General features: G+C 40.3%; 1 protein-coding gene across 7 annotated transcripts in view; it reads right to left on the bottom strand.

Moving 5' to 3' along the window:
• The window catches only part of Stox2 (storkhead box 2), a 203,673-nt gene that overhangs the window by 13,755 nt on the left and 173,974 nt on the right, over nt 1-15,944 (bottom strand). For 6 of the 7 annotated variants that reach the window (XM_048330404.1, XM_048330409.1, XM_048330408.1 and 3 more), the window contains one exon: nt 10,411-10,563. In XM_048330404.1, coding sequence (XP_048186361.1) covers nt 10,411-10,563 — 153 coding nt within the window. Of the gene's footprint in view, nt 1-70; nt 375-10,410; nt 10,564-15,944 lie in introns of those variants that run through there. The other variant, XM_048330411.1, reaches the window with a different exon arrangement.

Here is a 15,944-nt window from a genome sequence, read left to right as displayed (position 1 = left end):
GGGACAGTGCTCAGGCCCTGAGTCCAAGCCCCAGGACTGGCCAAAAAAAAAAAAAAAAAAAAAAAAATCCTATGAAGGGCGGGTGAGTCTAAGGAGGTTCAAGCCAGCTAAGTCAGGAAAAGCCATGAGACTCTTTATAGTAAGTACCAAAAAGCCAGAAGTGGAGCTGTGTGTGACTCTAGGGGCACTAGTAGAGTGCCAGCCTTAAGAAAAATGTCTGAGGAATAGTATCCAGAACCTGAGTTCAAACCCAGGACTGGTACACACACACACACACACACACACACACACACGCCTGCGCACCCTATTAATATGACTGAGCTTCACCTCATGTAGCAGACCCAGACAGAGGTGTTTGTTAAATTTACTCTGAATCCCGTATCCTGAAAACACCACCCAAAGAATAAAAAACAAAAAACAAAAAACAAAAACCCATACAAGCAGGCAGAGGGTTGGCTAGAGCTCATGGGAGAGCACTTGCCTACCATGTATGAGGTTTTCCCCTAGCACCAAGAGAGAAAAGGCTGGGAGCGAGAAATAGATGCTACATAGAGCTGATGAATTAAATCATGAAATAGAGTAAATTAAAGTTAAATTGTGAAAAACAAAATCAGGAACAGTGAGAAAAATGTCAAGTTTTACATATAATACAAATTTAGAGAAAAGTCTTCAATAAAAATAAGTAGAGAAACAAGGTTGAATAATAATAAACAAACACATGCTGGTATTATTATTCAATAAAATAACTAGCGAAACAATTGTTCATATTGAGAAAAGTATCAAATATATGTAGAGATTACCTTATTATAGCTACTCTATGGTCTTTTTTTTTTTAACGTACTGGTATTTAGAACATCACACTCACTGAATTGCTTGCTTGTTTGGCTGATGTTCTACCACCTGGGGGATGAGTCTAGTGAACTTTTCTGCCCAGGCTGGCTTCAAACCTTCATCCTTAGAATCTCAGCCTCCTGACTAGGTATGGTTGATTACAGGTGGGACCCAAGGGCAGCCAGCTCTATGCTCATTTTTCTTTTCTTTTCTTTTCTTTTTTGTTGGTCATGGGACTTGAGCTAGGGGCCTGGGGCTCTCCTTGAGCTCTTTTGCTCAAAGATAGCACTCTACCCCTTTGAGCCACAATGCCACTTCCAGTTTTCTGATGGTTAATTGGAGATGAAAGAGTCTCACAGACTTTCCTGCCTGGGCTGGCTTTGATCTGCAATCCTCAGATCTCAGCCTCCTCAGTAGCTAGGATTACAGGCCTGAGCCACCAGCATCTAGCAACTCTTTTTTTCTTAAGATGAAGTTTACTTAAATTTGCAAGTTATATAAAAAAGCAACTAGACTTGGCCTTTGTTTATGCTATCCCTTCTTGTTTTGAGCTCATCTTCACCTTCAATTTTCAAACTATCTATGGCTGGTAAAAATCAGGTGAGGATATTTTCCTTTTTGGCATAAATCAGCAGCTGGAGGTGGTTTGACTGTTTTCTAACCATTGAGCCCTAATAAACACACTAGTAAGAAGCTTAAACAATCTGTATTGGTTTGATCACTAAGTCCAAAACACCCACACTTGCTAGAGTAGAAATGCCAGGACAGATTAATAGATGCTTCTTCATACAATGACTTACATTGTTGCAACAGGGCTTATGGGAAGATTTGTCTTTACCTTAACAGCAGAACAGGATATAAATTTCTTAACAGAGTACAATTCTCCAGGTATAGTGCATTTGCTTTATTTGGGGGATATTCAGCATTCCTCAGTGCCGAAAAGTACACACAAAGAGTGATGATACATTAAAATTGGTCTGATGATATCATCTGGGAACAGTTCAGGTTGAATCATACATATTACCAATTCATAACTAAGACTCACAAAGAGGGCAATTTCACATGACTCATCCCAATACAGTTAAAGCAGTGCCATACAGAGATGGAAAACTTGTGCTCTGGACTATTAAGATTGGTAGTACTAGAGTTTGAACTCAAGAGTTTTATGCTTGTTAGACCAATAGCTCTACCTCCTGAATCATGCCTCAGACCTTTATGCTTTATTTATTTATTTTTTTAGACAAGGTGTTCCTCTTTTACCTAGGGTCAGTCTTGCAGTTTGATCCTCCTACTTCTGTCTCTTTTGTGTCTGGATTTCAGGCATTGACCACTCAGGCCCAGCTTGATTTCATTAGTCTTAAACCATGATCCTCCTGGAATTATCTGGAATTACAGCCATGATCCTCCATGTATGGTACCTTTTCCTTTTATACGTTGGACTATTTCAGGCATTTGTTACAGTAACCACCCCCCCCCCATACCATATGTTGACATTCGAATTTCAGCTTGTATTCCTCAGTGAATTCACCATATGACATTATAATAAGATATGGTCTTTATAGTAGTAGTAAAACTAAAACAAGGTCATTACAGTGGGCTCTAATCTAATATAGCTGAGTCCTTCTGATAAAAAGGAAATCTAGGGAGAGGGGAGAGGGAAATGAGGGAGGAGGTAATAAACAGTACAAGAAACGTACCTAAGGCCTAACATATGAAACTGTAACCTCTCTGTACATCACTATGACAATAAAAAAGTAAGAAAAAAAAAGAATTCAAAAGGGGGAAAAAAAAAGGAAATCTGGCCGCAGAGCTATGCAGAGAGAAGACACTATGAAGGAAAGGAATATAGGTAGGAGATGGCCGTCTATAACCTAGGAGAGATGCTTGTAATAGATTTTCCTTATAGACTTTAAAAGGGGCTGACCAACTTGCTCTGATAATATCTTGATTTTGGACTCCTGGGGTCTATAACTGTATGACGGCACATTTTTGTTAAGCCTCTTGCACTTTGTTAAAATATCACTAGCAAACTAATGCAGCTGAGAATATAACCTCTTTAAGCGTCTGAAGACTGCCATCAAAATGTGAATAATCATGGTATCTGCTCTCCTGGGGCTGCAGTGAGATTAGAGGAGGGGCCTGGCACAGGAGTGATCAGTAAATGCTATCAGTAGCATCAACTTTGGATGGAGACTCATGGAAACCTAGCTTACCTTCAAAGAATATCAGGAACCTTGAACAGGTGGGTGAACTCAGAAGCTCAAGTTCACCCAAATCTAGCAAACTATAAAAGTTAGGCATAAAGGCAATAGAAATGGCCTGGAGTGCTTAAGAAGAAAAAGTCCGTGACTACAGGGTGGCATAATACCCTTCACCATCTTTAGAAAGCTTCTTGAGAGATGTAGAAAAGGTTCATAGATGTTGACTTTTTTTTTTTAAGAGTGCTAATACTGGTGCATGAATTCAAGAGCAAAGAGCTCTCCATTAGCTTTTTCACTCAAGGTTGGTGCTCTACTATTAAGCCACACCTCCACCTCTAGTTTTTGCTGCTTAATAGGACATAAGAATCTCACATATTTTTCCATCCAGGCTGGCTTTGTAACTACAATCTTCAGATCTCAGCCTTCTGAGTAGCTAGGATTATAGGTGTGAGCTATTGGCAAGTGGAAATAGTGTCTTAATCAATGTACTTATTTTTAGAGTTGCACAGTATCCTTTTAATCTAATGCTCTGCTGTTGGTAAATGAACATTAGGGTTTTTTTGTAGAAATGATTTTTTAAGACTGGCATAATAAAAAAATGTTTTTCAATTTTGTGATAGTTTCCTACAAGACAGAAATGCACTACACTAGACACACACATACCATCCTTGAATACTATCATAAAACAAAAACTGGTTACATGAAAGATAAGTAACTTAAAAGAGCTTCTATGCTCTAGTACAATCAGGGCTTTCTGCTAAAGAACAGGAGATAACAGAATCTAAGACAACACACTATCTGCTTTGTAGTACAGGAAGATCCAGTTGTTGGCAAAGCAAACAAGATAACAAACCCATATTTATCAGTGACTACATCTGAAATGGTAAGGTGGGTTTAAAAGAATTTTATCATAGTTTCTAGACAAGAGTAGTCATTACTTTCAAACAAAAATCAAATTGTATTATAGAATTGTAATGACTATAGGCCTGCCTACCAATGTTTTCAGAACTCATGGATCTACAGAAAACCATGACTATAATGGAATATGCTTCCCATTCTGCTAAGAGTGACTTTTCTGGTTGTTCACAAAGGAAGAGATAGGAAAGAATTTCTACCAAGAATTTACACCAAAGCTTTTCCCCCCAAGTACCAGAGACTTGAACTCATGGCCACAGATATCAGTTGGCTTATTTGCTCACAGCTGGTGAACCATGCCTTCAGCCTGGCTTTTGCTGGTTAATTGAAAATTGGGACTCTGGGGCTGGGAATATGGCCTAGTGGCAAGAGTGCTTGCCTCGTATACATGAGGCCCTGGGTTCGATTCCTCAGCACCACATATACAGAAAATGGCCAGAAGTGGCGCTGTGGCTCAAGTGGCAGAGTGCTAGCCTTGAGCAAAAAGAAGCCAGGGACAGTGCTCAGGCCCTGAGTCCACGGCCTAGGACTGGCCAAAAAAAAAAAAAAAAAAAAAGAAAAGAAAAAAGAAAATTGAGACTCTTGGGCTTTTTTGCCTGGGCTAGCTTTGAATGTCGATCCTCCAGGTCTTAGCCTCCTGAATCTCTAGAATTATAGACATGAGCCACCAGTGCCTGGCCTGCACTCAAGATTTTTAGATATTCAGATATATTGATCAAATAATGTTTGAGAGTGAAACAAATGAGAAACACTGTTTAGTTTTAGTTTAGTTTTTTTTTTTTTTGGAGGAGTGTGAACTCAAGGCTTTGTACTTGCTAAATCATGCCTCTCACCCTTTATGCTTTAGTTATTTATTGAATGGGGACTTGTATTATTCCTGCTTGGCCCAGACCATGATACCCCTATTTACACTGGGACTATAGGTGGTCCCCTTTTTATTGGTTGAGATTGGAGTCCTGTTATCTTCTCTGTCCAGGATGGTCACCAATCACAATTCTTGATTTCCACCTGAACTCTACCTTCCAAGCAGCTTCTGACCCAAAGCATCTTAAACAACAGAGACATGCTCTACATTGTAATAGGGCAGATTCCTGATCTCTCTCTTTTCTTCATTTTCACATGCCTGGCTGGAAATAATCTTTACTTCTTGTCCAATCTACTTTTCACACTTCTACCTGTGAATTTTTGAGATTTATCTGAAAGTTGCTGAGTATTTATTATAATTAATTAGTCTGAACAACTGATATTTTCAATTGTCTATAAGCTACAGGGTACCTCTAGAAATCTGTAGGGTTCACCTGAAGAAGAGATGTTTGTATATTCTGTTTGTATGTCAGATGTTTGTATATTCTGGGACTTCCAGATCTTCCTCCTGAAGCTCATCATGAATTACTTTGTGAACCAAACAATTGTAATCCAAACATCTTAAATGACAGGATATGCTTCACATTCTACTAGGGCAGAGACCTGGCCTCTCTCCTTTTCCACACCTTTACATCGTGTAAAACAAAACTAAACATTTAAAATCACAGCAGGACAATGTGCTGATTCTTAACCCCACATACTGATTTAATCCTGCAAATCTGCCAAGTGTCGGAACAGAGAACCCATGTACATATTCTATATGTAAAACATTTTAGATCAAAATCAGTTTTGGTTTGGTTTTTAGGCAGTCTTACTATACTTCCCAGACATGGCTGGGAATTCATAGGCTCAAGTAATTCCCCTACCTCAGCCTCCTGAGTGGTTGATCTACAGACATATGCTACTACACTTGGCTTTATCTCAAAAATGTTTGATAAATTTCTTTAGATTATTTTTTGTGTTTATTTGTGAAGAACAGTAACTGAAAGAGAATCCAGTAGGATAAATGAGATAGAATACTTCCCAGCTTCAACTCCATATGTAACCTCAGAGATATAACTCAGTGTTCCTGAAGGCTGGTCAGCCTTCTCCAGGGAAGATCCAATCCTAACACCTTAACCAGTACTAGCCTGATTTAACTGATCATTCATTTATCATTTCATTCATGATCATCCATTCCCTCTAGTGAAATGGATGAGTAGTTGTCCCAGAAGTGAGAGATCCAAGTATTACATTCTTTACAAACTTTAAAACAATTCTTGATTCTATTATGAAACTGATAAACACAATTATTGGATTCACTTTCAAAAATTCAACCTGTATAAAAGGTGATAACAAGGTTAGTGTCAGTGATCAGATATTTTTACTAGAAGATGTTTCAATTAAAAACTCTCTTTGAATATGGATGTCCAAGGGGCTGGGAATGTGACTTAATGGTAGAATGCATGAAGCCCTGGGTTCGATTCCTCAGCACCACATACACAGAAAGAGTCAGAAGCGGGAGCTGTGGCTAGCTGTGGCTAGTGGTAGAGTGCTAGCCTTGAGCAAAAAGAAGCCAGGGACAGTGCTCAGGCCCTGAGTCCAAGCTCTAGGACTGGCAAAAATAAAGAAATAATAAATAAATATGGATGCCCCAAACTAGAAACAGAAGTCAAATTCTAGATAATCAATTTGTGCCAATCCTGGGACTTGAACTCAGGGCCTGGACACTGTCCCTAAGCTTTTGTGCTCAAGACTAGCACTCTACCACTAGAGCTCCATATCCATCTTTTTCCTAGTTAAGTGGAGATAAGAGTTTCAAAGACTTTCCTGCATGGTCTGGCTTCCAATAAAATCCTCAAACCTCAGCCTCCTGAGTAGTTTAGGATTACAAGTGGGAACCGCCAGTGACCAGTTTAGTGTGTGTGTGTGTGTGTGTGTGTGTGTGTGTGTGTGTGTGTGTGTGTGTAAAATGTTAATATGTATTTTAACAGATTTATTCTTTTTTATTTTTACTTGTTTTTGGTGTCAGTCCCAGGGCTTGAACTCAGATTCTGGGCACTGTCCCTGTCTCCATGGCTTGCTCAAGGTTAGTACTCTACCATTTTATCCATAGTTCTATGCTCATCCTTTTTTTCTTTTTTTTGAGCAGGAATATGTTTTTTGCTTTTTGTGGTTTTGTTTTGTTGAGCTGTTTTTTTGTTTGTTTGTTTGTTTTTTGGTGCTTTTGTGCCTAATTGGAGATGAGTCTGTCTCATGGACTGCCCTGCTTGGGCTGGCTTTGAACTATGATCCTCAGATCTCAGCCTGTTGAGTAGCTTGAGAGACACTAGTGCCCAACCCATTGCTTTTATTTAATTTTTAAAATTATCTTCAAATAGTTGTACAAAGGGATTTCAATTTAACATGTCCAATGATTCTTTTTATTGATTAAAAATAGGCATTAAGTATGAGTATCTAAACACTTTCATAATACTTAATTTTAACATGTAAAATAAGTAAAAACTCTTACCTTTTAAATAGTTACCACCATGCCCTAGTCATGGGGGTGGCAAACTTTTTCTGTGAAGAGTCAGATAGAAACTATTTTAGTTTCTGTGAATCACATGATTTCAACTGGAACTCTACCATTTGACAACTACAGCTTAAGGAGCTGAAAATAACACATAAACCAACAGGCCTGGTTATGTTCTCCTAAGATGTTTGACAACAGGTGGTAGGCCATATCAAGTCTGTAGGCCACAGTTACAAAGCTCTGCCTCCACTTCAGCTTGGAGAGAGCTTGCAAACTTCTGGGCTGGCTAGTAAGTCACCATGTCATACAGATGAAAGTTTGTCATACAAGGTTTAGTTAGCTCCTCCCAGTCCTCTGAAGACCAAGGCCTTGGGATTAAAGTTCATTTACCCTATAAGTGAGTTAAACAGTAATTCTATTAAGTAGGGGTGATTTATACGTTTCTCTAAATCCCAATCTAGTGAGACTGTTACCAGTTTCTTGACCAACTGTGCACTCTTACAAACAGCTTTGTGTTCTTTTCATTTTCTACGCCAGTAATGGGAGGCATGTAACCAATTCTGAAAAAGCTATGAACCTCTCATGAGCATATATAAAAGTATAAGGCTTTTAAAAGCTGCTGGGGGGCTGCAAATGTGGCTCAGTGGTAGAATGCTTGCCTAGCATGCATGAAGCCCTGGGCTCAATTCTTCAGTTCCACATAAACAGAAAAGGCTGGAAATGGTACCATGGCACAGTGGTAGAGTGCTAGCCTTGAGCAAAAGCAGCTCAGGGACAGTGCCCAGGCCCTGAGTTCAAGCCCCAGTACTGGAGGGGGAAAAAAGCTGTTGGGTTGTTGGTTGTCAGCAGTAGCTAATCAGCTATAAGGCAGGAGGAGTTGTTTTACCAGATTATAGCCTGCCAAGAGTAACTGCCCCACCCCCACTTACCTAGCCCTACTGGTTCTGCTTATCTGACTCCTAGAGGAAGTTGCTAAAAGGAGACAGTGAAGAATGCAAATAGAATGGGATAAAATGTTATAAAACCTAAGATAATCTCTCAGTTTCAAGGGTGGGTTCGTGGTGGAGTTTCTGAATAGTGTATGTAATATCAAAACATATTGACAAAAAGCCCCCCCCCCCACACACACACACTAAAAGGCAAAACCAGTGGAAGAGAAACAAAGTTTCTTTGGGACAAAAAGAAAGGGCAAAGATGCAAGAGGGGAATTGCATTACAATTTAACTTCGAGTTGGTTCTTCCGTCCTTTCCCTGGACGTATGCCTCCCTATGCCTGACCTTCGGCTTGGACATGTTTGCTTCACCCAATGCAATGTTTGTAGATGGATATGACTGAAGGGGTTGAAAAGCTCTTGTGCAATGAGCTGTTTTCCGTACTTCTGCTATCCCCTTGAGCAGATTAGATCTCTACCTGCTCCTCTTAGCCAAAGAGAATGTGGTACAGGTGGAGCAGGGCTGTTCTGCTAGGCCCTGCTTATATCAGCTGACTTCTGGGGTACTCAACACAGGCCCTAAGTAAATGTTTACTGTTGCATGCCCCTGCTGGTCTGTGGTTGCTTCTTACCTGGCATTATTCATAGCAAAAGCTAATATAGCTAATAATTTCTATAAGTTAAGATCACTGCTAAGCTGAGTGAACAGTACACGAAGGATTTATTTTTTGTATGCTTTTTAATTCAATCTAGTTCAGTCCTTACCAAGCTGATAGCCCCCTATTGTATCTTATTTGATTAGTTGACCTGCAGGTTGCTGGTATATACAGGATAAAATGTGCATGTTCGTGCATACATACACATTTGTCAGTATTTAAGGAAATTTAGAGATTTGCACATAAAGCAGAATTTCCACATTCTCTTGAAAAAAAAAAATTTTTTTTTTTGGCCTGGGCCTTGGACTCAGGGCCTGGCTTCTTCCCGCTCAAGGCTAGCCCTCTGCCACTTGAGCCACAGCGCCGCTTCTGGCCGTTTTCTGTATATGTGGTGCTGGGGAATCGAACCTAGGGCCTCGGGTATCTGGGGCAGGCACTCTTGCCACTAGGCTATATCCCCAGCCCCTGAAAAAAAAATTTTTTTCCCTGCAACTCCAGCAGAAAATGACTTTTTGGTAGGAGAGGGTGTGACAATACACTGGAAGTGAGTGATGAGGCTCTTCTTTTGAGATGGGGCTTGTTGCATTGTTTAGTTTTTCAGCAGTCCTGATACCTTCTAGCACTAGAATTGTCAAATACCATTCATATAGTAGTTGGGCTGTCATCTTTGTTTTATAGTATTTAAGAGAAAGGCAATGAATTTACCTTTTCTTTTAAAATGAAATCTTATCTAGTAACATTTCTTTTTTTTCTAATTTTTTGAGGGGAGAGGGGGAAGCATTGTGGTTTGAACTCAAAGCCTCCAACTTGTCAGGCAAGTAAGTACTCCACTACTTGAGCCACATCCCCAAGCCCCTTGTGCTTTGGTTATTTGTTAAATAAGGTATCCCTTTTTGTCCAGGCAGGACTGAAGGCACAGTCCTCCTACCCATGCTTCCTGAGTAACGGGGATATCTGTCATGAACCACTAGGCCCAGCCTTTTATTAAATGCAATAGAGTTACAAGGATTTCTTGCCGCAGCTGGCCTCAAATTATAATCCTTTCACCATGCCTAGGATTACAGATCTGAACCCTCATACCTAGAACAAATGTTTTCTTAAAGCTCATCAAGCCAGAACACAACATAGAAGATATGCTTTATTTTTGACATTACTCTTGCTGTAATTAAACTCTTAGGACTACATGTTTCCATGAACACTCCTTCTGTGTTCATATACTTAAGGAAGATTAGATTGCAAAGGTTGAATGGAATTCTGGTCATTTTTTTGCCAGAGTCTCTAATCGGCTCTTTTGCTCAGTACCAAATAAAAGAATATTAAACCTGGAGCAATAGATTTTTTAAAAAATGTAATATGGGTGCTTTGATTTTTTTTACTTACAGAAGACAGACAAGTTTCTGGTCTCTTTGAGTGAAGACTTTTTCTGTTATGTTTAAACTTGGGAAGAACAGTCCATTTGAAGTCCTAGAGCCACCAGAGACATCCATTTGAAAAGTGCTCCTTTCTTTTCTCATTACCTGGGAAACACGTGGTCAGGTGTTCCATCAGTGCTTCTTGGGTGACAGGTTTTCTCGCTGAGTTCATTGCTGAGATGGCCAAGCAAAGGATTTCCCCGAGTGGAATAAACTGAGACTGACTGATGGGAGACATACTGATTGGTGATACATCACCTGCAGAAAGACAATTTTCAAGTGAGTGGTTCATTAGGACAGTTGGTCATTTGTCACCCATGCACATTCATATATCCACACCTCTCCAATCTCTTCCCTATCTCCTGGATCATGGATTCAATCAGCTCTGAACACCGAAACTGGTTCTTGCCCATGGCCAGCACCACACAGGCAGGAAGAGGCCCATACACAGGGGAATGCTCTGGTGGTCTCAACAAATACAACTTGCCTTTAAACCCCATGGCTTCATATGATTGGGTTTTTTTTAAAAACTGTATTTTTTGGGTCTTTTCTTTTTTGGTACTGGGGATCGAACCCAGGACGTTGCACTTGCTAGGCAAGCGCTTTGCCACTGAGCTATATCCCAGTCCCCATGGCTTCATTTGAATAGGAAGAGCATTAGAAGTCTGGCAACCATGAAAAATGATTTTTGGTTTTATTAATTGGGAGCTGATTTATTTAACAACTGCCATTCACAAGTTGACAAATGCATTTGTGGTAAGGGTGAGTCATTCTTTGAAATGTTGAGTGCCTTTATATGTTGGGTACCTATGGGTGGGGGGTAAAGCTGTAGACAGAAAGTGAGTCAGCTCCCTTCAGTGAATATCTCAACCCCCAAAGCTTTTTTATTGGAGTGGAGGAGTCAGACAATCAGACAAGGTCACTATGTCAGGTGACAGGTGCAAAGAAGACTAGACAAGCTCAGAACAGAGAAAAGAGAGCCACATACCCTTCCTGGGGTCTAAAAAAGCTGGAAGTTGTAGGGTTTTCTCAGGCTTTGCAATCTGAATCTGGTGCTAAGGACTGGGAAGTGCCTGGTGGCTGCTGGGAAATAAACAAGACATCAGGAGTCGAGGCCCTCCCAGTAGGTAGTACAGGGGCACTGCTATGTATGGACAGCCCTGAGAAAAGGGGCAGGTGTCCAAGGCCTTCATCCCATGGGACGTGGTGAGTTATGAGGGAATTTCAAGACTGACAATGACAGATAGAAAGCTCAGGCAGGTGATAATGGTGGCTAAATCCATGCATGATGGCCTGCAGAGTCAGACAGGACAGACAGACTACAGTATACTAGGAGAATGTGACTTCTTTCACATGTTTGCCTGTGAGATGGGACAACAGAGGCAGGAGAAAATGAACACCAGGCATTTAGGGGGTGTTAGATGCTGACTCCTGAAAAGGTGCCAAGGTGTAATGAAAATATCTCTCTACTTCTGAAATCCTAGTTATACTCGAAGAATCTCTAGAATTTCCTGGAGATTTCTGTGGCAGGATGACCCCACCAAAGAGAGAGAGAGACCAGGAGAGCAGGAAATGTCTGTTCCTTATACTCAAGTGCCACCTATTTTCTACTATGTGATTCTGTAAGACTTTACTTAAAAAGACAGGACACTACTGGCAGGATAACTGCGAGCTCTTAATCTTATTTCTTGCATGTACTTGCCTAGTCTCTCCCCTTTTGCAAGATTTTCATGATTGCCTAGTCTCTCTCCTTAAGCATGATTTCTCATGTGATAAGCTACCATGGCTGGCTGGAGCTGAGACATGGCAAAGATCAACATTTACCCCAGAAGATGCCTGCATGCTCTGGGGAGGACCAGCCTCATCCCTGTTACAGTACTTGAAGCTGAGTCCAGCTACATCTCTATAAAGTTTGCAGACTACAAAGTTCTTTGGCACAGAACTTGAACCCTACTTTGAAGGAGGAGAAGAGAAATGGTGCGATAGATGAAATCAGGTAACAGGTTTGGGAATCACCATGTGTGGGGATAAGGCAGGAAGATGCATCCAACAGTGGCAGGACTCCAGTGTTCAAAGCTGAGGTCTGATTCCCATTCCAAGCCCGGCTCAGCACAGAGCTCCCCTCTCCCTACACCACATTGGGCTCCATCAGACATCTTGTAGCTCTGTTCTGCAAGATGGAGATAGGAGTCAGCCATTGTCCTCATGGCCAGAGGGAGCAGGAAGCACTCAAACCCAGAAAAGGAGAAAGACCAAGGAGATTTAAAAAAAAATAATAGAACTCAGGAACTAATCTAACCTAGAACCCATAATCTTCTGGGGACTCTGGAAATGTAAGAGAAACCCCCTGAAAAAATGTACACACAATATTTGATGGGGCAGCAGCAGGTAGAACCTAACACATAAAATGTGGGGGAATGAGTGGAGAATGTGAATTTTGCTCATTAAACCAGGGAAGCTCAATTTTTATTGAAGACTCAAGAATAGTAGAATTATATGAGCTGGCCCTATCTGACTAGACAAGTAAGCTACTGCCCAGATAAGTTATATTTAAACCTTTAAAAAAGAACTAGTGCACTCTTCATTCACACAATGACCTAGTGGGCTGCAGCAGAGATGGGGGCTGTGGTTACACCTGCTCAATCCTCTCTTCTTAGAGCCCTGAACCCAGCCACAGCCTCCAACATCTGTCATAACTAAGAACTCAGAAGACTAAGACACAAAATACTAAATATGGTCTTAAAAATGCAAGTCAAAGGATTTCCTGATTTTTAGGCTCTGAGAGGAAACTTTTCTATGAAAAGGAAAATGACATTTAGCAAAATCAACTCTTTTAGGTCATGCTTGTCTTTTATGCTTTGAGCTGAAATGATTTGTTTAGTTTCACTGCTATCTTCTTAATTTCTTTTCATTCATTCATTGTAGCAACTGTCAGAGGCAGCATGTTTTGTAGTGTGTATGAACTGCATGTGCTTTGGAAAGGCTAAAATTTCACTACCATAATGAACATTTGCAATGACTTAACCCAAGATAAAGAGTACAAATAGAATTTGGAGGCTGTAAATAACTAATCCCATGCTATGTCATTTTTAAGTTGTGCTAAGAGAAATTATTTCCCACTCTCTTTCCATCCCTAACTCCATCAACAATCTTGTTTACATCCAAATGCTTCCTGGTTCCATTCCCTCGACTCTAACTGCAGTATCCCATTCACAACCCCATCTCCACTGCACACTGCTGTCATCTCTTACCTGGCCCATTATAATGGCCTACAAATGCCCTCCTTCCTTTCCGTTTTCTCTTCTTCCCTCTTCCCCTCCCTTTCTTCGTACCCCTCTCTACTCCTCAGAGAAACCAAGGCACTCTTAAGAAAACAGAAGTGCTTGATGTGTGGCTCAATGGACGAGAGCCTGTCTAAAAAGTGAAACACTGTGAGTTCAAACCCCAGTTCTGCCAAAAGGGAAAGAAAAGGAAACAAAATAAACACAAAATCCTATGGTAATGCCTACTGCACTTGGAGGGAAACCTGACTCCTTCCTAGGCCTGCATGTTTTACACCTACCCCATACACTTCTGGGACCAGACCTGTCTCCCTGCCACCCCCATTTCCATTCCATGCTCACAATCTCCTCTGCCCTTGGAATGTGTCGGGCTTTATTTGAACTCAGGCAAAGTCTTCGTGTTCCTATTTTGCCCTTGGCCTGGATGTTCCTTGGGTGGACCTTTTTAGGACTGACTCCTTCTCATCCTTTAAGTCACAGTGAAATATCATGAGTACAGGGAGACACTATCTGTCCACTCAATCTAGTGCTGTCCCAACAGGACCTCAATCTACTGACCTCACTCTCTAAATGTGAGCATGCATGCTGTGTTTCCTAGTTTGCTGTCTGTCACACCCACTACACTCACTAAATACAAGCTCCATGACTGAAGGAAACGTAAACACCACATTCCCAGTCTCTACAGCATGCAGTGCTTGCACTAGCTGCCTAATATATGTCCAGTGAATGACTAAATATCCATTATAACATTATAGTCCAAGGAGTTTTATAGGGTGTTTTAAATGTATTTTATTCATATATTTTGCTAAACAATTACAAAGTGAACAAAAGAAAACAAATATTCTTACCCATGTAATTAAGGACATTCCCTCATGAGCAATACTTCCCCGGAACATACTAGTTATCACAGATACATTAATACCATATTAAGTGAGGTTTTGACAGTACATTTCAGACCTTAGGAAAGGAATTATAGATACTACTCAACACCACACAACACATTATTCTGGTTTATCAAGATTTTCTATAGATCTTATATCAACCTGCTTAATGAGCTAACTAGTCATTCTTAAAATGTGCTACTAGAAAATTCTTCGACTAACTATACCAAAGAAGAAAATGAGAAAATGTAAATATTGGTAAGATACTGAAGGGTTGCTATTAGCCTATATAACTTACAGATACTACCACATTTCGCCTAAGTTATAAATCATAATCTATTGTGTACAACTGACCAGATGGATTTTTCTATGTCAGAATGGGTTCTAAATACATCTATAAAGGAAACTCCACTATAAGCTCACAGGTATTTTCTGAGCTAATGAAGTCTTAGTTATTCTCTCCTATTGCAAGAAAAAAAAAGAATATGTCTTATTTCAGTTTTTTTCTTTTAACAAACACCAATGTAAGTACAGTGCTCACAGGACACTGGCCAAATCTAGGATAATTCAGATAATAATAAACACAATGACTTAGACAGGGTAAGCAAGCATTCAATACATTTCTGCTAAGTGAATTTAAATATGAAGATGTGCAAATGTCTTTGTATTTAGTAGTGGTAAATAAACCACTTTTAAGAGTACTTAACATTTAAAGCAGGTCAGTGAAAGTCCTGATGCTGTATTCATATAAAACACCTTTCTTGTCAGCATGAGGAGAAAGATAAGTGAGCAGGATGAACAAAGCAGGGAGTCCAAGATGGACCCCCTACACTACAGGAGAACAGAATTGGTGCAGATCATGACGTGACATGCTGAGCCTGGGGAAGCAGTGGGCCTGGGCTCAGCTGAAGCACTGGGGGGAGATGGAGAGAAGAGCTGAGTCCAGGTCATGGTAGACTAGGAGGCTTAAATCTTATTCTTAATGATCAGGGGACACTACCCCATGTTTTTATACACAGTCATCACACAACATATTTGTGTTAGAGAAATATAACTATGGAGAATGAACTGGCAACAATGACAATGGTTTCACGTGGCAAGGAAAGCTTGATGCCACAGGTGGAAATCCTGCAGATGCCAACTTGCTGTATCTCAGTCTCTAGCTAGTCATTTCTTGCTCTGGACCTGTCACTGTTATGCACATACATATTTACTATTTAAGTCAGTTACTTCAGTTGGAATTATTTCCAAAGGTATTCTCTCACATATAATTCATCCTTTCAAAATAAAGGGAAAGAAAAACACCTGAACAGCTATTTCATATAAAACACCTTTTTAGGAACTCAAGTTCTAAAATTGTTCCTATCCGTTCCATTTTGGAGACATTTTCATTTTCATTTATTCCTGTACTTTAAGGAGGCCAACAGAACTTGTAAGATATGCAATGCACAATCACACCCTCCAAGATGATAACTAT

This window comes from Perognathus longimembris, chromosome 21 (genome assembly GCF_023159225.1).
Source record: "Perognathus longimembris pacificus isolate PPM17 chromosome 21, ASM2315922v1, whole genome shotgun sequence".
Lineage (NCBI taxonomy): Eukaryota > Metazoa > Chordata > Mammalia > Rodentia > Heteromyidae > Perognathus > Perognathus longimembris.
The sequence above is the reverse complement of the archived record's forward strand: the minus strand, read 5'-3'. Positions and strand labels throughout refer to the sequence as shown.